The 20,885-nt window shown below is 40.0% G+C and overlaps 1 protein-coding gene across 1 annotated transcript in view; it reads right to left on the bottom strand.

Moving 5' to 3' along the window:
• PHEX (phosphate regulating endopeptidase homolog X-linked) overlaps nt 1-20,885 on the bottom strand; it is a 245,623-nt gene that overhangs the window by 213,066 nt on the left and 11,672 nt on the right. The window contains exon 3 of the mRNA XM_043570128.1: nt 14,440-14,601. Within this exon, the coding sequence (XP_043426063.1) occupies nt 14,440-14,601 (162 nt within the window). The remainder of the gene's footprint in view (nt 1-14,439; nt 14,602-20,885) is intronic.

Raw genomic sequence — 20,885 nt, 5'->3', positions numbered from 1 at the left:
TATTTTTATTTACTGAAATATGGTATTAATATAGTTAAGGCTATGTAAGCCTCAGCAGTGTTTGTGTGCTGTCTTGCTAAATTTTAAGTCAAATAAATGTAAGAAAATTGCATATAACTATAGCATTACCGCTACAGAATACCCAGAATTTTTTTTTATTTAAACACTTATTTATTTTTGGGAGAGAGCGAGAAGCAGGGAGGGGCAGAAAGAGAGGGGAGACAGAGGCTCCCCTCTGTCAGCACAGAGCCTGATGTGGGGCTCAAACTCATGAACAATGAGATCATGACTTGAGCCAAAATCAGGAACCAGATGCTTAACCGATTGAGCCACCCCGGTGCCCCAGACCCAGCATTTTTCATCATGAAAAATAATAAAGATGTCCAGAAATTTAGGATTGTGTGGATTTAAATAAAAAAGGGCAATATAAAAAATTTTTCCAAAAGACTCCAAAAGCATTTGAAGGACAAGTGAAGCTCTGAGCGAGTTGAGGCATTTTAATTCCTCAGTATTGGGTGTCACACACACATCTCGGGTTTGGCCGAGCGCGCAGGCAGACACGAGGCCTCTGGCAAGAGCAGTTCCATACGCGTCCTGCCACACCGTGGGCCGTGCAGCCTTCAGACCTCAGCAGGAGCCACAATTGCCTGCTTTCCTCACCCAGCACTTCCCACAGGTTCCCCACCAGACATTTTTCATTCTGGCAATGACCTGCAGCTTGCAAACCCTAACTTCCTCTGCTCCACAGTTCAGAGGTTCCAGGCCGACACCAACATGTCTGACTTCAATTAAAATAAAGGAACTTTATGTCTTAATTTATTTGCACTGGTGTGTATCCAGACCAGTGAGTACATCAAGGGAAAAAAGAAATCCCTTTTCTTTTCTCACATTATCCTGGGACTTGGCCAAAAGGTTAGGAAATGTAAATTGAGAGAAATTAATAAATTAGGGCATTGCCTGGCATTCTTTAATGTCACCTAGCAAAGCATGCTGCCAGAGCAGTAGTTTTGAATGGGTCTCAGTTCAGAAAACTCACAGAACTTTCTCCAATGGACAGTGCCTACAGTTCTCGACTCAGTTGGTCTGGTTATCACCCTTGAGAAGGTTCTCAAACTTGGATCCATAATAAAATCACCTGGTGGAAGGGAGTAGTTAAAAATCCAGAAGGCCAGGGGCACCTGAGTGGCTCAGCCGATTGAGAGACTGACTCTTGATTTCAGCTCAGGTCATAATCTCACAGTTCATGAGTTCAAACCCCCATGTCGGGCTCTGTGCTGACAGCAAGGAGCCTGCTGTGGAGTCTCTCTCTCCCTCTCTCTTAAAATAAACAAACAAACTTGAAAAATCCAGAAGGCCAGGCTATACCCCAGACCAATTACATCAAAACCCCTAAGGAGGGGATCCAAGGATCTGTTTTTAGGCCCCCTTGTGATCTTGGTGTGCAGCAATCAGTGAGAAACACTTCTCTAGAGCAGCACTATCCACTACAGAAGCTGGTATTAAGCACTTGAAATGTGGCTGGTCTATGTGGAGATGTGTTTCAAGTATAGGAAGCATACCAAATTCCAAAGACTTAGGAACAGAAGAATGTCACATGACTTGCGAATAATTCTTTGGTTATGTGGGTTTAGATAGAATCATGTAATTTCACCTGTTTCCTTTTTCCTTTTTAAGGCAGCTGTTTAAAAATGTAAAATTGGGGCTGGGGGGCACCTGGGTGGTTCAGTCGGTTAAACGTCCAACTTCGGCTCAGGTCATGATCTCACGGTTTGTGGGTTCGAACCGCGCGTCAGGCTCTGTGCTGACAGCTCAGAGTCTAAAACCTGCTTCAGATTCTGTGTCTCATTCCCTCTGCCCCTCCCCACTCTGTCTCTGTCTCTCTCTCAAAAATAAATAAACATTTTTAAAAAATGTAAATTCGGGGCACCTGGGTGGCTCAGTTGGTTAAGCGCCTAACTCTTTATGTGGGCTCAGGTCATGATCTCATGGTTCATGAGATCAAACCCCGCATCGGGCTCTGCTTTGACAGTGTGGAGCCTGCTTGGGATGCTCTCTCTCCTCTCTCTCTGCCCCTCCCCTGCTTGCTCTCTCTCTTTCAAAAATAAATAACATTTAAAAATGTAAAATTACATGTGACTTGGATTTGTGATTCACATTACATTTCTTTTGGACAGTATTGACTTTATAGGTCACCAGCTATATATATGTAACCTCTCCAAGCCTCAGCTTTCACAACTGTAAGATGGGACAATACCACCTTCTTAGTTTTCAAGCTGTTTATCAGGCACTAAGAGTCAAACCATCTGAATTCTAATCCCAGCTCCACTGCTTATCAGCTATGTGATCTTGGGCTGGTTAATGGTACTGCTCAGTGCCTTTGTTTCCTCTTTTGCAAAACGCAAGTAAATCTCTCAGCTTACAGACCTGGTGGCAGTTCAGTTTAGAGAGTTCAACTAAGGGTATTATTAAACAAAGTCATCTCTATAAAGTGCCTGGCCTACTAGGCCCTTCTCAGTGTGAGATTCCTATGAATTTTTTTTGAATGGTTAAAGGCTCACTTTATAGCCATGCATAGAAATTGTGCCCATTAGTAGTATACTAGGAGAGAAATGGGGATTTTGCCACATCTTAAAGATGCTCAACCCATCCACACCATCAAGCTGCATTTGAAATATTCTCAGAATTGAAGGTGAGAGTACAGCTAAAGCCATCTCATCAGGGAGACTGGAAATGAGAGGCTGAAATTTTCCACTCAGTATGGCCATGTATTTTTGTATGCAAGCAACTTTTTAATTTTTCTGGTGCCTAAGTTTTGCCACTGACTAATTAGGAGTCTAGTAAAGGTATGTGACCCATTTCTTTAACACACGGGTTTCAAGGCCCAGACTGAGTCATCTGCTTCTGCTGTGCAATCTGGATGACCCCTGGAAGTTCCTACACAATCCCATATTCTCAGCTCCATTCCCATTGCAGCTTGTGGCAACCAACAGCAAGCACACGTGGGAACTTGGAGAAGCTTCAGGAATCATTACCACCACAGCTCACGTGGGTATACCTCGGAACTGTTACCACCAAAACAGCTAGGATTTTTCTTCCCTTTCCAAACAGTCAGCGTCTTTCAGGAAGTAGCTTTTCAAAAATATGCAACCCTTCTGAACAACTGCCAAACAAAATACACTTACACCAACCATGCAAAACAGGGCCTGGGTGTGGGCAAGCTGAGAAGTGTCACTGTAGGTGTACAGAGGCCTTTCTCAGGATGCACATATCCTGTGTCATCAGTCAGGCCAAAGAACTTATACTTAGTCCAAAGAACCTAAATTTAGTCGACAATCTCCTCAAGTAAAATGTCTCTTTCTTCCTACAACATTCAAGCTAACTAGCAGGAAACTTCATAATGTGTAAATTCATATTTACACAACACAAATGCCCCTCATCTGCTTCCCCACTACTTTTTCCAGTCGGTATTTGCAGGCACAGCATTTCCAAGCTGTAGCTCCACTTCTCATGAACCTTAGCATTTCCTGCTGCAAGTCAAAAATCTCACAAATGAATTTCAACATGTTCATCGGCCCATCTCATTCCTGTCACCTCTCCCCAAGACATGTTCGTGCCTTCCTCCCAACCAAGCCCAGTTACATGGATCCTGTCTTTTCCTAGGAACTTCATTCACAGCACCTCCCAATCTCAAGTTCCCCTCTACATCTACCTTTCCCAGTTCGACCAAGAGTAAGCGTCTTCAAGATCAGCTAACAAGCAAGGTCTTTCAAACCATACGTATTGTGTACTTGGAATGAAGATTCTACTTTGTGTATTACTGTCTTCAATCATTTGCATTGCTTGTAAGTATTTTTAACTACACCACACCAAAAGCTGTACCATCTCTAGCTGGGTGCCAACCTTTAACTCTCCGCTTTTGTAATAGGCACATGACAGCTCTTAATAATCTCATCTATAAAATATTTATTCCATGGCATAGGTAACTGCATAAAGCCCAAATTGTAATCAGCTCAAGGTATGGCATTGACACAAATCTCTGGTTTCATCTAATATCCTTATAAACATATGAACTGTTGGTAATGTGCTCATTACCTGGGGATTCAAGACAGTAGACTGTTCAGAGATTTGGGTATGAATGGACCTATGGGGTTACATTAATAGCCAACTCTGCTTTAAACACCTAGAATTAGGATGCATCAAAAGGCTGAAGTTCAGTGAAACTCTACTTTCTCGAGGCCTGCCCAGCAACGTTTACCCAGACAGGGGTTCTTAATCATTTTTGTGCCACACATCTCCTGGGCAGACTCTTAAAACCTAAAGACCATTCACAAAATAATGTTTCTGAGTGCCTAAGAAACACAGGTTTCCAACAGAAACCAGTTATTCTGCAACACGGTTAACAAAACATTTGATTTACTATTTGACATCACAATATATGTGCTACTTCATTAACTCATTTAATAGTAAGATCTAGCATTGGGTCTAAGAACCACTATGACTGTGAAGTGGTGATGTATGTAGATAATATTCCAAGATACTTGCAACATCTATATTAATACAGAAAAATAAAGATTTCCATTGGGAACAGTATCACACCCAATAACACACAGTTCATAATTAAAGAAAATGCTGAAGTTCCATTAGAGGTTACTGAAAATAAAGCTGCATTTTTTCCCCTTCAAGTCCTTGGAAATCTTTTGACAGCCTTCTGTCATAAAGAATCCCCTAGGGAGAAGGCACCTTGGTGGCTCAGTCAGTTAAGCCTCTGACTTCCCAGCTCAGGTCACGATCTTGGAGTTTGTGGGTTCGACCACTGTGTCATGCTCTGTGCAGACAGCTCAGAGCTTGGAGTCTGCTTCAGATTCTGTGTCTCCCTCTCTCTCTCTGCCCCTCTCACACTCACACTCTGTCTCTTTCTCTCTCTCAAAAATAAGCATACATTAAAAAAAAAAAAAGAATCCCCTAAGGAGGGGGGGAAGAAAAAAGAAAGGCAAAGTGGTGTAAATGACAAAAAGTGGCATCTGAAGAGGATCTAGAACAGCCTAACATGACACTTTTCCTCATTTTCGCCCCTTTTCTCTTTCTTTTCCTGCAAGTGGGATTTACAGCTCCCATTTCCCCAATCAATGTGTTGACGAACCAAATAGATTATCGAGACCTTCCAGGTCTGAGGTCATGACCAAGGTGTGGCAATAAAAGCTGGGAACACACACAAATGTCCTAACCTATTGTTTCCACCTCCAGGCTTGCTTCTTTTAAGATCAACTGTGTTATTTACGGGCATGTTGAGACTTCCAGAAAAAATTACATCACACTATTTTACTTTAATGATGCTGGTAAAGTTTTCTTATGAAATTTATAATTTTTATTGGCTAGGAATCTAACATTTCTCAAGCACCTACTAAGTGCCAAGTGCTTTCAAAATGGTAATTTAATGCTCATGAAATTAACAACAGCAGATGTTATTTATTGAACTCTGTGTGGAAGACTGTTGATGCACTTCATTGAATTAATCCAACAGGATCACCAGATAAGAAACTAAGCCTCAGAGGAATGTGGTTTGCCAGCAGTCAGGGAGCCAGGAAGTGGCAGAATCCCAAATGCTTTCCAGAGCCCAACCGTAAAAGACATCCCGGGAGTTTTCCTTTTCTTTACTGTAACTTACACAGAATCACACTACCAGGGAGTCTGGGAGCCTCAGGAAGGTCTCTAGCCTGTCTCAGGGTCCATTCCTCTGTCCTGCCTTCCTGATGCCTCGAACACGAATGAAGAGCAACTGACAATTACCCTTCCCCTCCACCAGGGGCAAGTTCTGTTTGGATCTCATGCCAGATCTTGTGGAACAACATGCTGCGCCTCAGGCACAGATGGAGGGGAAGAAACAAAAGAAAGCCACCCCTCTCCACTGAGTCAGCCAGCCACTCACAGAGGGCACAGTCTTTCTCTCCACTCTTTAACAAGTATTAGTGAAGACCAACTACATGCCAGGCACTGTGCTGGGTCACAGTGAAGCCCAAAATGGCACCCTAGTTAAGAAAAACAAGCAAACAAGTACACAAAGAAGGTAATTCAAATGGTTCTTAGTACCACAAAGAACACTAATAGGGTAACAGAATAGAAAGGGACTGGAGATGAGAGTAGAGAACTATTTTTAGTAAAGGTGTTCTCTGACCTTTCTCTACTGCTTAACTCTACCACTGACAGAAACTGGAATTCATTCCCAGATAGCTCACCTTTCTAATAGCCTATTCAGGGTTCTAGAACAGGACTGATAGAAACATTATCTGAGCCAGGTGCCTGACTGGCTCAGTGGGTTGACTGTCTGACTCCTGATTTTGGCTCAGGTCATGATTCCAGGGTTGTGGGATCAATCCCTGTGTCAAGCTCTGGGCTGAGCATGGAGCCAGCTTGGGATATTCTCTCTCTCTCTCTCTCTCTCTCTCTCTCTCTCTCCCTCTCTCTCTCCCTCTGCCTCTCTCTCGCTTGCACATGCTCTCTGAAATCAAAAAATAAAGAAACATTATCTGAGCCATATATATCACTGTTAATTTCCTTGTACATTTAAAAATAAGAAAAATGAAACAAGTGAGGTCATTTAACAATATGTTTTAACCAAATAGATCTTAAAATACTATCATTTCAATATGTAATTGAGGAAATAAATCATCAATTTCTTGGTGAGATATTTTACATGTTTCTTAAATGAAGTCTTTGAAATTTGGTGTGTATTTTATATTTATACCACATCTCAATTCCAGTTAGCCATACTTCAAGTACTCAAAAGCCACATGTGGCTAGTGGCTACCGTATTGAACAGTGCAGCTCTAGACTCTTGATTACAGTACCTGTTGAAACATTTTGTGATGTGTAGATTTTTAACTTCCATAAGGGTAGTCTTGGGGACCTTATTAATCTCTGCACTTCTGTATCCTCCTATGTCTAACACAATGGCTCTTGTTGGATAGGAATGAGGAAGTATAAATTCTCATTGCTACTGGCAAGGATCTTATGAGCAAACAGACTTACAATCACGAGACGGGGTGCCTAGATGGCTCAGTTGACTGGGCATTTGAGTCTTGATTTTGGCTCAGGTCTTGATCCCAGGGTCATAGGATCAAGAACTGCATTGGGCTCCATGCTGAGCCTGGAGCCTACTTACGATTATCTCTTTCTCACTCTGCCCCTCTCCCCTGCTCAAACTTTCTAAAATTAAAAAAAAAATTAAGTTAAAAAAAGAAAGAAAGAATCATGAGACGGTGAAAATAAAAGTAGAGAGAAATAAAGAAACATGACCCTTAATGTCATGGTTCAGCTGCTGGATCAACCCTTACCTGAAATCCACATTATCACCAGACATTTTGGTTACATGAACCAGAAAATTTCTCTTTTTTTAAGCCAGTTGGAGTTGGGGGTTCTATTACTTGTGACTGAAGGCAAGTGGTGCCCAAAAAAAGTAAATGCCTAATCAATAGTCTTACATTCACAGATTCATTAATACAGTCAAAATGTTGTGCATTTCAATACATTTGAAACGAGTGTATTTCCCTCAAATAAAAGAGCATAAAACTCAGGATGAATGTAATGAACCCAACTTATTTGTAATATTAATCACTATGACAGAAGAGCTACCTGAAGGCCAAAAGGGAAAAGATGAGATCTTAAAAATGAGTGCTTGGAGCAGAAAAGAGTCAAAAAGACAAGGACATGCACTGGGAGTAGAAAAGGACGCACAAGAAGAAAGCCTAAAATGCTGTCAGAACTACTGGAACACAAGCTTTTACACTTGATGGCCATTCTCATGGCCTCTGCACTTCCTTCAGCTATTTAGGAAAACATATTCTAGAGTTACATATACATTTTTCAGAGAGGCTTCAGGAAGAAATGCATTTGTATATTCAAAGTGAATGTTTACTAGCAGGAAATTGCTGAACTTTTTAAATTTGACAACTTCTTTCTCCTTCCCCACGCTATACACACCCAAGTTCAAATGGTGTACTCAGATTAGGAAAAATGCTTTACTTTTCAAGTAAAGTCATTTCATTTCACATTCTGAATGTCTTCTGTACAGGCCCAAATCTTCATACAGCACCCCTCTGTGTATGCAGGACTTATGATGACATAGGTATAATCTGGCAATTTGCTAATTCCTGTGTGGCTACATAAAAAAGAGCCGCCATGGTCACAAAAATAGGAATCTTCTGTGAGTGGGCACCCCCCACCCTAAATCCCATCTATAGAGCAGGTTCACTGAGATTTACTGGGGCTGAGTTTCACTGGGAATAAGCAGCCCAGCAAAAGGGCTGGTTGCTTCCTAGCACTTCCCCACCGTATCCCCATGTTTTTTTCTAGTCTGACATCATGTGTTTCAAAGAACTTAATGTCAAAGCTCAGTTTGATACATCATATTATGTTCATGGTGGGAGGAAAATGGCACAATTCATTGTCTTCAATTGTCTGAGCTTCTTAACTATCAAATGACTTTACAGGTGCTCAAGTTTTCAGCTTTCTATTATCTTTAGAAGATGATTTGGCTAGGATCATTACAGCAAAAACACGATTGGGGGGGTATTTAATTATGAGAACCACTTGAATCTCAGGCAGCAGATATTTACAAATAAATAACCCATCTATGAATCACAATCATCTTTCTCTGCTCGTTAATGCATAGACCCTACTTCATCTTATTGTTCTGCTGATGCTGTCTTGCTGGAACATAATAATATACTGCATTTCTTTACAAAATAGTGGCAAAGATTGCTATTCCATAATAGAGATGAGCTGGCTCTACCTTGAGTCATCTGTCTTCTGTTTGACACAAGTGTTCTATCTCACTTATTGCCTCATGTTTCATAAGCGCTCATTTGCAAAATTTTCATCTGCTCGTTCATAAGCAACACATTGCTGTGTCATCTTCATGGTCACATGAAGACAAATTTGGGAAGTTTTGTAGGAAGGAAATTTTGAGACATCCAAACACATGACTATATTCAGCCTTAAAAAAAAAAAAAAAAAAACCCTGCTTCTTGGAGAGAATACGAAATAATTTTATCTTCCAAGTAGAAATCTGAGTCTTATATACCATTTAAAGAAAAAATTCACGGAGCCAGGTTGCTGACTTCAATAGAGGGCAATTTTTCATCAGCCAGGTCTGTCAAATCCATTTTATTTCACAAATTGGACAGCCGTATCTGTGTGTTCTCTATCAGCCGTAAGAAAATGGTATTCTTTTGATTGGTGGTATTGGGTTTTATTTTTGGATGTTCTCTCTTTTTATCAAGGGTGAGGAAAATATCTAGACAGTATTCAATATTTTTGAAAGCACATGATATTTACAAATGATAAGACCAGAATAAAGCGTAAAGCATTTGGAAGACACTACTTCATGAGCCTTAGAACTAGCTGTGAGACAAAAATAGAAGCAGAGAGTACAAACATTTACTGAGGACCTGCTATATGCCAGGAACTTGACTGGGATGAAGTGTAATTTATACGGGTCACCTCCTCTAGTCCTCACAAACCCTATGAAAAAGATTCTCTTATCTCCATTTGCAAGGTAAGAAAACTGAGCTAGGTGAATTATGTAATCGGCCACAGGTGACACGGAGGAGAAATGAAAAGTAACTAGGATTCAAATCCAGCTCTGCAGCTTCAATGCTCATGCTGAGGGGCTTACAGTGAGGACAAAAATCTGGAAATAATCCAAACGGAAACACCGGAATTGACTGAATCAATTACAGTATATCCGTATAAAGCAGTCATGGCAAAGGATGGTAAAGATCTCTTTTTATGGACATGAAAAGATGTTAACATGTCCAATAAAAGGAAATTATAAAAACAATCTACGATCTCTTTTCACATATACATATAACTTTGTATGTATATTTGCATTTAAAAAGTTATCGGTGGTGGGATTTTACATAGGTTCTTCTTTTCGACTAATTTTTATTTTGTTGTTCTTATTATTCAAATATAATTGGTATACAATGTTACCTTAGTTTCAGGTGTACGACATAGTGATTCAACAATTCTGTACATTACTGGGTGCTCACCATGATAAGTGTAGTCACCATACAACGTTATTACAATATTATTGACTGTATTCCCTATGCTGTGTTTTTCAATTCTGCAACTTATTTTACAACTGGAAGTTTGTACCTTTCATCTATTCTGCCTTTCCCCTCCTGCCCCTCCGCTCTGGCAACCACCCATTTATTCTCAGTATATAGGAATCTGTTTTGGGGATTTGTTCATTTGGTCTTCAGATTCCACATGTAAGTGAAATCCTATGTTATTTATTTCTTGTTATTCACTTATAGTTGGTATACGATGAGCTTGTATTACCTGGACAGTTGGATGGATGGGTAGACAGACTGTGAGATACATAGATACATACAGTATACAAAGGGACACAGAATTTAAAGATCAGAGGTTTAAAAAAGCAAGACTTGTCAGCACATCTGACATTTGAAAAGTTCCATTTAAACACTTTAATAATATGTAATCATCTGCAACATACTTGCAAAATCACAAAAATATCTATAAATCTGTTTCTACTTTTATAGGTATAGTCTCACTATTATGTATAGGTGTACAGTTAGAGACAAAGAGATAATATACATATTGACAGAATGAAAGAATAATAATAATGCTAATGTAGCAAAATGGTAACTACCAAAGAATCTGCATAAAGGGTATATGGAAGTTCTTATGCCATGCTTTCAACTTTTATCTTAGTTTGAATTACTTCAAAATTAAAAAGTGTAAAGAAGATGTATTTTATATATAAAACACATACATCTGGTACAAGATGATACTAATTTTTAAAGAGACCCTAATTGACTATTTGCACTCCTTCTTGGCACTTAAAGCAAGAGCCCCAATGGTCAATTTTTGAGTTCATTCTTTACAGTGCTTGTCACAGAGTAAGTTGGGATTTATCTGGTTGGGTCTTTAACAGAGCAGAGAAATATATGGGAAGCCTCCCATTTCATTTCAAAAGGCCAGCACGATTTTGATGAGAATGTGACAAACCTAGCACACAAAAGTCGCAGACCAATCTGAATCATAAATATAGACACGAGTGTATGAAACGAAATAGCAGCCTATTCAACTTCAGCAATGTCTTAAAAGAAAAATAATAAACCATTCATAGGTAATATTTATTACAAGATTCTAAGGTTAATTCAGTGTAAGAAAATCTAGAGAGGTTAAAGAGATACTCCATCTGATTCTCTCCATAAATAGTGAAGACACCTTTTTCTTGAACAATGCCTTCTTGCAAACTAAGAGTAACAGAACACAATAAAGAATACCTATTCAAAACAAAGAAAAATATAATTGGGGGTTGGACGGGGGAATACTGAGGGCATTAGCCACCAAACGAGGAATAAGAAAACTATACCCATTATCACTGCTATTATTCAACTCTGTTCTGGAGGCTCTAGCCAATACAGTAAAAGGAATGGGAGAGACAGAAAGTATAATTATTTCTTAAGTTTATGATTACCTACCTAAAAAATTCCAAAGAAGCCACCAAAAAGCTATTAATTAATAAGCCCATTCTAATGAGGTCCCATATGGATATATCAAAGCTTTACAACAGGCATCAGGAGTTGGCAAACTTTTTCCATAACGGTCAGAGAGTAAATATTTTAGGGCTGCAGGTCACATGGTCATATGGTCTCTGTACCAACTATTCAATTCTGCCGCTGTAGTGCAAAAACAGCCTTTGACAACACATAAGTGAATGGAGATACTGTCTCCTAATGAAATTTTATTTATAAAAATAGGCAGTGGACTGGATTTGGCCCACAGGCCATAGTTTGCTGACCTCTACTTCCTACCTCAAAAAACAAACAAACAAACATAAAACAGTTGATGGAAAGGAGTTACCATTTAAAGCAGGAAGCAAATATATAAAGACCTAGAAATAACTTTCTAAGGGCAACTTGGCTGTATGCAAAAATTAAACTGTGAATACTCTTTCAACACAAATATCCATGTGTATTCGAAATGGAATTGTTACTATAGTGTTATGTATGTTTACTATAGTGTTAAAGCACGTGACACAGTAGTATTCATAATATTAGCTAAGTTTTTATTTAATTTATTTTTAAATATAACTTATTGTCACCTTGGCTAATATATGGTGTATACAATGTGCTCTTGGTTTCAGGGGTAGATTCCTGAGATTCATCGCTTACATACAATACCCAGTGCTCATCCAATAAGTGCCTCCTCAATGCCCAAAATCCATTTTCCCCTCTTCCCCGCCACCACCCCCCCCCATCAACCCTCAGTTTGTTCTCCATATGTAAGAGTCTCTTACAGTTTGCCTCCCTCCCTCTCTGTTTGAAACCATTCTTCCCCTTTCCCCGATGGTCTTTTGTTAAGTTTCTCAAGTTCCATATATGAGTGAAAACATATGACATCTGTCTTTCTCTGACTTATTTCATTTATTAGCTAAGTTTTTTTAAATATGAAATTTATTGTCAAATTGGTTTCCATATAACACCCAGTGCTCATCCCAAAAGGTGCCCTCCTCAATACCCATCACCCACCCTCCCCTCCCTCCTACCCCCCATCAACCCTCAGTTTGTTCTCAGTTTTTAAGAGTCTCTTATGTTTTGGCTTCCTTCCTCTCTAACCTTTTTTTTTTTTTCCTTCCCCTCCCCCATGGTCTTCTGTTAAGTTTCTCAGGATCCATTAGCTAAGTTTTTAAATAGATGGGTGTGTACATGAGGTTTTGCATATATACCCACAAGTGGAAAAGAAAGAATCTGGAAAGATGTATACCCAATTACTTCATTAGTCATCATTTCTAGGGGTGGATTTATGAGCAACTTTCTTACTTTTTGCTTTTAATTTTTGTTCCTTTTTCTTTTCCCAGAAGAGCTTAGAAGTCAAATTCTTCATTTTTAAAAGAAGCAAGCTAACAAAAAACCCTTGTGCCACTCTCAACAATTTAGTCTTATTTATATGAATGTTCAAGGATCTCATATACAGTATCCTCCTAAAAAAGCATATCAGTACTGAATTTAATTTTTACATTAAGACATCCCCAGGAAGTGCTTTAAATTATTGTAACTGCTTCATGCCCTGAAGATAGAAATCTTCTGGCTCTAATTAACATATAAGGATCATCTACGGCAAATCTTATCTTTTTCTTATCTTTCACTGTCATTTCTGCGTGCATGATTGTATGTGTGTCTATGCACACACCTGTGCACACATCTCTCTGTCTAGGAGGAAAAGCCAAAGAAAGGAAACAGGAAATAGGCAAGAATGGTAGGTGAAGGACCAACGTAAGTTAATATTATACAGGAAAGTAAGTAAATTCATTTCTCAAGGTGTTATTTATCATTCTGTACTACAGGAACCTCACCTGTTGGGTTAGGGGATAAGTGACATTCTTGAAAATTCTCTTTTATTCTAGTTTATGAAAAGATAAAGCCCGCCTTAAAAATTTAAGTGTATATGATTTATACTTAGTTGTGAAACTTAAGCACATTTTTCCTTACTACTGACAACAGGTATCTAATTATTGTACCAATAGTGACGTGTTAAAATGTATATATAAATTGATACATTTCATTTTCATGTACTTAAAATATTGGGGAAATGGAGATCAAGTAGAAAGAAAAATGATGATTCTTATAACGTCTCAGAAATTCTAGGTCTTATATGGCATAACTCACAGTTATCAAGAGAGGAAAAAAACATACCTATCTTTGTCTTCTCAAAACAATTACCTTATCTACCCTTGAAATCTCCCTACTTCCATCCCAAAGTGCCTTTCTCCAATAGTTCAGAATAAAAAAATAGATCTAATATGAAGAGAAGTACCTCTAGTAAAAGACTTTTCCAATTTTTGAAGTGTGTGTATGCATGCACACATAGCTATGTGTATGCACACATATGTGAGTATGTGTGTGTGAACCTGTTGTTGCTACAGAGGCCATGGGAGAAAAAGTCCCCCCAGAGCCAACTCAGAAGTTAATAGGAACAATATGGCCAACACAAGGTCATCCAGAGTTCTCAAAAGACAATGAGGTGTTAAGTACATCTTGTAGCCATGAAAATCCAGGACGCAAATGAGCAAGTGAAGTTTGCTCCGAACACAAGAGACAAATAAGTATATTGATATAAAATAACTTTCATTAACCATTCCTTTGCTCCCAGTCTCCATGAAATGCTATTTACCCTTCAGCAGAACTTACTATTACCAAATGCAAATGTAATGAAGCCTGTGCGAAGGCTTGTGTATGAGGTGTGGGAGGATGAAATCCTACTATTTTCCTTTCAATATTTTGTTTTTAAAAACCCTGGAAATGAATTTAGTTAAAAAGTAAGCAGGCATGCCTCAAATCCAAAACTGTGTTTTTCTTGTCAAGTACTGCTCTCTAAAAAGTACATCACCAAACCCCAGTAGAAACTTACCCTTCAACTTGAGGTCAACGTTATGTCTCAGCCAAGGGTAAACCCCATAGCTTGGCATATCTTCAGGAATTGGATTATTCTGTATCCAGCCATCACAAGCGAACCGGAAGAAATTATCACAAGGGTCCACAGAGAGATTTACCTTACTCAAGATAGCAGCAGCTATTTAAAAAGAAAATCATAGGATTAATGACAAGCACTGAACACTATGTACTATTCTCTTCCAAATTAAACAACAATTTCACATGAACCAGCTTCCAAGCCTTGGCTTTTACTTTTCCTCTCAAATGACTCCCCAAATCAACTTCACAATATGAAATTACCATAATCAGATTGAGTAGGTAAAAGCTTGGTGGTATTTATGGTTTTTGCAGCACTGCCCCTAACATCTGTGGGCCATGGGACATGAATACAAACGGAGCCTTTGGTATACTGTCTGCAAAGATGTGTGCAACATTTCCTTCCATCCCTCTCCTCTTTTTGCAGCGTGATTTTGTGACTCATTCCATCAAGTGATAGGATCTACTTCCCCTGTCAGGAATCTAGGTTGGCCTTGTGACTTACTGTGATCACCAGAATATAGCAGAGTGACTGTTTTTGAGTTTCAAAGCTAGGCCTTAAAAGGGCCTTGTACCTTCCATGTTAATTCCCTTTGAATGGAGCCCTATGACAAAGCCTCCTAAAGGAGGTGAGGCCACACAGAAACTAACCAAATCAGCAGAAGCCATCAGGAACCTTCCAGGCCAGATGACCCTCCAGCTGAATACAGCTGTATGAACGAGCGTAGGCAACAGCAACAGAGAAACTCCCAATGAACCCACGGAAGCATAAGAAATAGTAAATCACTCATGTTTCAGGACGCTAAGGTTTGGGGGTAGTTTGTTCCACAGTGAAGGCTAAGTGAAACAGAGGCCCACAGGTCATATCTAAATCTCTAAAAGATATATTTACAATATACCTTCATAAAGACTTGGAAAGCCAGGTATGCATTCTTGAGCCCCTGGATATACAATGTAGCTCTCAGAGGAATGAACTCCTGGAAGAGATCCCCATGGGCCCTGCAGGGAGGCTCAGGGCCGTTTAGCAGGGAATTCTGGGTTATAAAAGGATATGACTGCTGACTTGGCCCTGGATTCAGGGAGAGGCACGGCCAGAGGAATGCAAAGTGGGGCAGTGTAAATGAGGGCAGGGCCCTTCTTGCCCAGGAAACAGGACAGAACTGAGTATTTGTGTTAACAGAAAGACACAATAGACTGATTTACCATTTCTTCCTCTTTCATAAGCCCACACACAATTACACGTGAAACATAGTCAATAAATAGGAAGTATGTGCATACTTAAATATGTATCCATGAGCTTTAAAAAAATCTTTCGTTAAAACATGAGAAGGTTCCAAAACTCCTAATACAGAACTCCAACTCTCTTCTGTCACACAGCTGCTGGCTACCACTCTAACACAAAGATATGCACTGATTTAAAACACAAAGTGGCCAATATTTCAATGACATTGGAAAGATGACATTCTGGGTAATTTTCATACTTTAATTAATGGCAGAATATATTTATTTGAACTAATAAAACCCAATGAGTTTTCAGCTAAATAAGAAGGAATTGCCCAAAAAAAGAATAATCTGCATAAATTCATATATGCCAATTATCAGTTTGCTACATGTGTCCTCCAGGTTTAAATCTAAGGCTAGAGCAGCAATTTGTCAACACATCTCCAGAGGTAAGGGAAACAAAAACAAAAATGAACTACTGGGACCTCATCAAGATAAAAAGCTTTTGCACAGCCAAGGAAACAATCAGCAAAACTAAAAGGCCACTGACAGAATGGGAGGAGATATTTGCAAATGGCATATCAGATAAAGAGTTAGTATCCAAAATCTATAAAGAACTTAGCAAACTCCACACCCAAAAAACAAAAACTCCAGTGAAGAAATGGGCAAAAGACATGAATAGACACTTCTCCAAAGAAGACATCCAGATGACTAACAGACACATGAAAAAGCTCAACATCACTCATCAGCAGGGAAATACAAATCAAAACCACAGTGAGAATACCACCTCCCACCTCTCAGAATGGCTAACATGAACAACTCAGGCAACAACAGATGGTGGCGAGGATGCGGAGAAAGAGGATCTCTTTTGCATTGTTGGTGGGAATGCAAACTGGTGCAGCCACTCTGGAAAACAGTATGGAGGTTCCTCAAAAAATTAAAAATGGAACTACCCTACCACCCAGCAATACCACTGCTAGGAATTTACCCAAGGGATACAGGAGTACTGATACATAGGGGCACTTGTACCCCAGTGTTTATAGCAGCACTATCAACAATAGCCAAAGTATGGAAAGGGCCCAAATGTCCATCAATAGATGAATGGATAAAGAAGATGTGGTATATATATACTATGGAGTGTTACTCAGAAATCAAAAAGAATGAAATCTTGCCATTTGCAACTACGTGGATGGAACTAAAGGGTATTATGCTAAGCGAAATTAGTCACAGAAAGACAAATATCATGACTTCACTCATGAGGACTTAAAGATACAAAACAGATGAACATAAGGGAAGGGAAGGAAAACTAATATAAAAACAGGGAGGGAGAACAAACAGAGGGTTACTGGAGGGGTATGGCAGGGGGGATGGGATAAATGGGTAAAGGGCATTAAGCAATCTACTCCTGAAATCATCACTTCCCTATATGCTAACTTGGATGTCAATTAAAAAATAATTTAAAAATTAAACAAAAAAAACCCTAAGGCTAGATATTTCTCTGGCCTAGACTTGCCATAATTTTCAACAGCTTTTTGTCCTCAATTAAGTGAATGATATACTAATGTCCTAGTTTCTGTAGGACTTCAAAATCCCCAGCACTTCACCCCTTCCCCCCAAAAAAAGACAAAGAAAAAAACTGGTTTAGAAGTTTGATAAATTTAAAACTGGTTTAATATTTTCATCTTCCAGAATTAATTCAGTGGTCTCCAATTACATTTTTACTTACTGCTACTACTTTATCATTAATAAATATGCAAATAAGCTAGAACATACAAGATCTTTATTTCAGTTTGTATTCATGATGATTCTGGCTGTATAGCCGCAGAATAAATCTGCTACATGACACCCCAGTGACATCGATTATACAAGTTTCAGTGCCACACAATATTTATAGTCACACACAAGAACCTTCACAAACATTTTTATTCACATAAGCACACTGCTTTCTGGCCACCTTCCCAAACCTCCCTCTGCCCCCAGCCTCAAACATATTCTCTCCCATCTTCTCAGTATTCGTGCAGGTAGCTACCAAAACTGCAGTATCCACTCTGACCTCAGCCCCTGACCTAAGGTGGGGGAATACATCACTCACACAGAATTTGGAAGTCAGCCCACTGAGTAGGAAAACTCTAGTTTCAACCTCCTAATCCATCATTCAGAATTCACAGCTGGGCACAGGGCTGTGCTTTCTGCAGGACAACTGAGACTTCAGGGGGACCACAGTTGTCAAGAAACCACAACTCCTTTTCCCCTGCTCAGTTCCATGGAGAAAACCCAAGCAGTCTTGTTTTAATAAAAGAAACATGATGATCAAAGAAAGCTGTGAAAGGCCAGGCTATGTGTTCTCTTTAGTTATTGCATATAAGGCAAATGACTATGTGGTCTCTTACTAGTGTTTATGTAGAGGTGGAAGCATCACACCCCACATACCAGCCTGAGTTTTCAAGTTTAATCAAGGCTTAAAAGAGAAGGTGGTGGTGGTAATAATGAAATCCTTAATAATGAGCATTTCCTCTGTGCCAGGAACAGACCTTTTCAGTACAGCATCATCTGGAGCCAGACTACCTGGGATTAAATGCCAGCAACATCAGGGGCACCTGGGTGGCTCAGTCGGTTGAGCGACCGACTTTGGCTCAGGTCATGATCTCACAGTCTGTGAGTTCAAGCCCCAGGTAGGGCTCTGTGCTGACAGTTCAGGGCCTGGAGCCTGCTTCTGATTCTGTGTCTCCCTCTCTCTCTCTGCCCCTCCCCCACTCATGCTCTCTGTCTCAGAACTAAACATTAAAAAAAATTTTTTAATAAATAAATAAATGCCAGCAACATCATGCACGAGCTATGTAACATGGGGTGCCTGGGTGGCTCAGCTGGTTAAGCATCTGACTCTTCATTTCCACTCAGGTTGTAATCTCACAGTTTATGGGATCAAGACCCACATTGTGCTCTGTGATCAGTGTGGAGCCTGCTTGGGACTCTTTCTCCCTCTCTATCCACCCCTCATCCACATGTGCTCGCTGCCTCCTTCTCAAAAAATAAATAAACGTTAAAAAAAAAAAAAAAGACTATGTAACCTTGGGCAGGTTACTTAACCTCTCAGTTTCCTCATCTGTAAAAAGGGATGACTGCCACAGGATCTTCATCAGAATTAAATGAGTAAATACCCATTAAGTGTTTAGAGCAGTGTCAAGCATACTGCCAAATAAATACAGTTGCCAAATAAAATACAAAATGCCTAGTGAAATTTGAATTTCAGATCAATGACCGCATTTATACTTTAGGTACGTACCAAGTATCCCAGGGGACATGTACCAAAAAAAATAGCAGTTGTTATCTATCTGCAATGCAAATTTAACTGAGCATCCTGATTGTACATATGTAGCTAAAGCTGGCAACCATACATATAATTTTTTGCTATTACCATTCCCTATTTATCTGAAACTATTGAGGTAAGATAGGTTTCAGAGATCATAGATTTTCAGATTTTCCAAAACTAATACAGTGCATATAACCACAGATAATTTACTACCCCCAGCAATATTCTGGAGTGGCACTCCTGAATCAAGCACATTAATAATTCCACAAGAAATACATGCATATTTTCCAAAATGGGATAAACAACACCCACAACAGCCTGACATGAATTAAGATCTACTTTTGCCATCCCAAGAACTGAGATCAGGTCCAGTCTTGCAAACTGACAGTTAAAATGTTCTCTGGGTCTGGGGTTAAGAATTACATATTGTGGACCCGGATTACTTCTACCACTGCCGCCATTGTTTTTCTTCTATTCTCACAACTAGTATTCTAAGTAAAAACCAGTATTCCCATTTCACAGAGGGTGAACAAGAGGCTTAGGATGTGTATGTAATTAGCCCAAGATCATGTGGCTTTTAAGTGGCCACATCATGCTTCAAACTCAAGTCAGCCTGTCTGCCCTTATCCATGATTAATATGCCCTTTCCTTGACATCTTTCTCCACCTCTTACTTTGAAAGCGGGACTAGGAGAAGAGGATATGGAGAAGAGGAGGAAAAGAGAACTAAAGACAGCAGATATCTCAGAAGGGGGTGGCACCCGTTCAGAAAAGGTCCAGAAGGTGATCAGTCACTTTTGTCTTCCATCGTGCAGAGCTCACACACGTGGCACCACCCCCCACCCCCCAGACACACACCCACGCAGGCCCCCTCACTTGCCCTTGTTCACAGGCAGCCCCTCCTCCATTGCCCACACACGTGCAAGCACGCACCCGCGCGGGCCCCCTCCCTCACCCACGCACGCACGCACCCCCACACAGGTCCCGCCCACGCACGCACCCACTAGGGCACCTCCCCCGCCCTTGCCCATACACTTGGGCCCCAAACCTTCCCACCTTTTCTCATTTGAGAACTTCCTTGGGCCCCATTTATTCAGTGTATACTTAACAGCTGTTTTGCAGGCCCCTAAGCACAGTGAAGCTCATGTTACACTGAAAAGGATGTATCCTTGGTGAGGCTTTCGTCACAGAAACAGAAAAATCAATAATTTTTTCAATATTAGAAAGCCATTCACCAAAGTGAAAATTAAAAACAGAACAGCCTGGCAAAACACACTAGCTGGCAGGAGGCGACATTATCAAATGTCATTCTGTAAGTTTTCCTCTTGCATTATTACGATGTGTAAATAGAGATAAAACACATGCAGTAAGTGGCTGTCCATACAAAAAGTTGCCTAAACTCAAAATGAAAAGTTTTTAGTTCAAAAATTTCATTCTCACACATCTGCAAGGACTATACCACAGCAAAAGCACAAGGTGACATGAAGACTAAAATCTGATTTCTGACAGCCCCACCTGGTGCCCCACTCTACTCTAGGTCATCTTCTCTCCGCTGGGAAACTCTAGGTTAGCTGCTCAAGGTGGAAACAGGAAAGGGCGTGGGAATTCCCAAATCGTTCTTGCCATTCCTGGGATGAGATCAGGAAGCTGAAACAATTGTCTAGTCACCTCACACTAGTAGGTCTATAGTATCATGAAAAAAGAGCAAGACAGGACCAAGGCCAAAGAGTTTCATGGCACGGCCTTAGGGCACCAAAGCAATGATGGAGAGCAAACAGACATGAAGCCAGCCTGCTAATTCAGGAGGTGACCCTGGGCAAGTTATTTAGCTTCTGGAAGCCTCCATATCCTCATCTC

The sequence above is a fragment of the Prionailurus bengalensis genome, chromosome X (assembly GCF_016509475.1).
Source record: "Prionailurus bengalensis isolate Pbe53 chromosome X, Fcat_Pben_1.1_paternal_pri, whole genome shotgun sequence".
Classification (NCBI taxonomy): Eukaryota; Metazoa; Chordata; class Mammalia; order Carnivora; family Felidae; genus Prionailurus; species Prionailurus bengalensis.
This window is presented reverse-complemented; position numbering and strand designations above follow the sequence as displayed.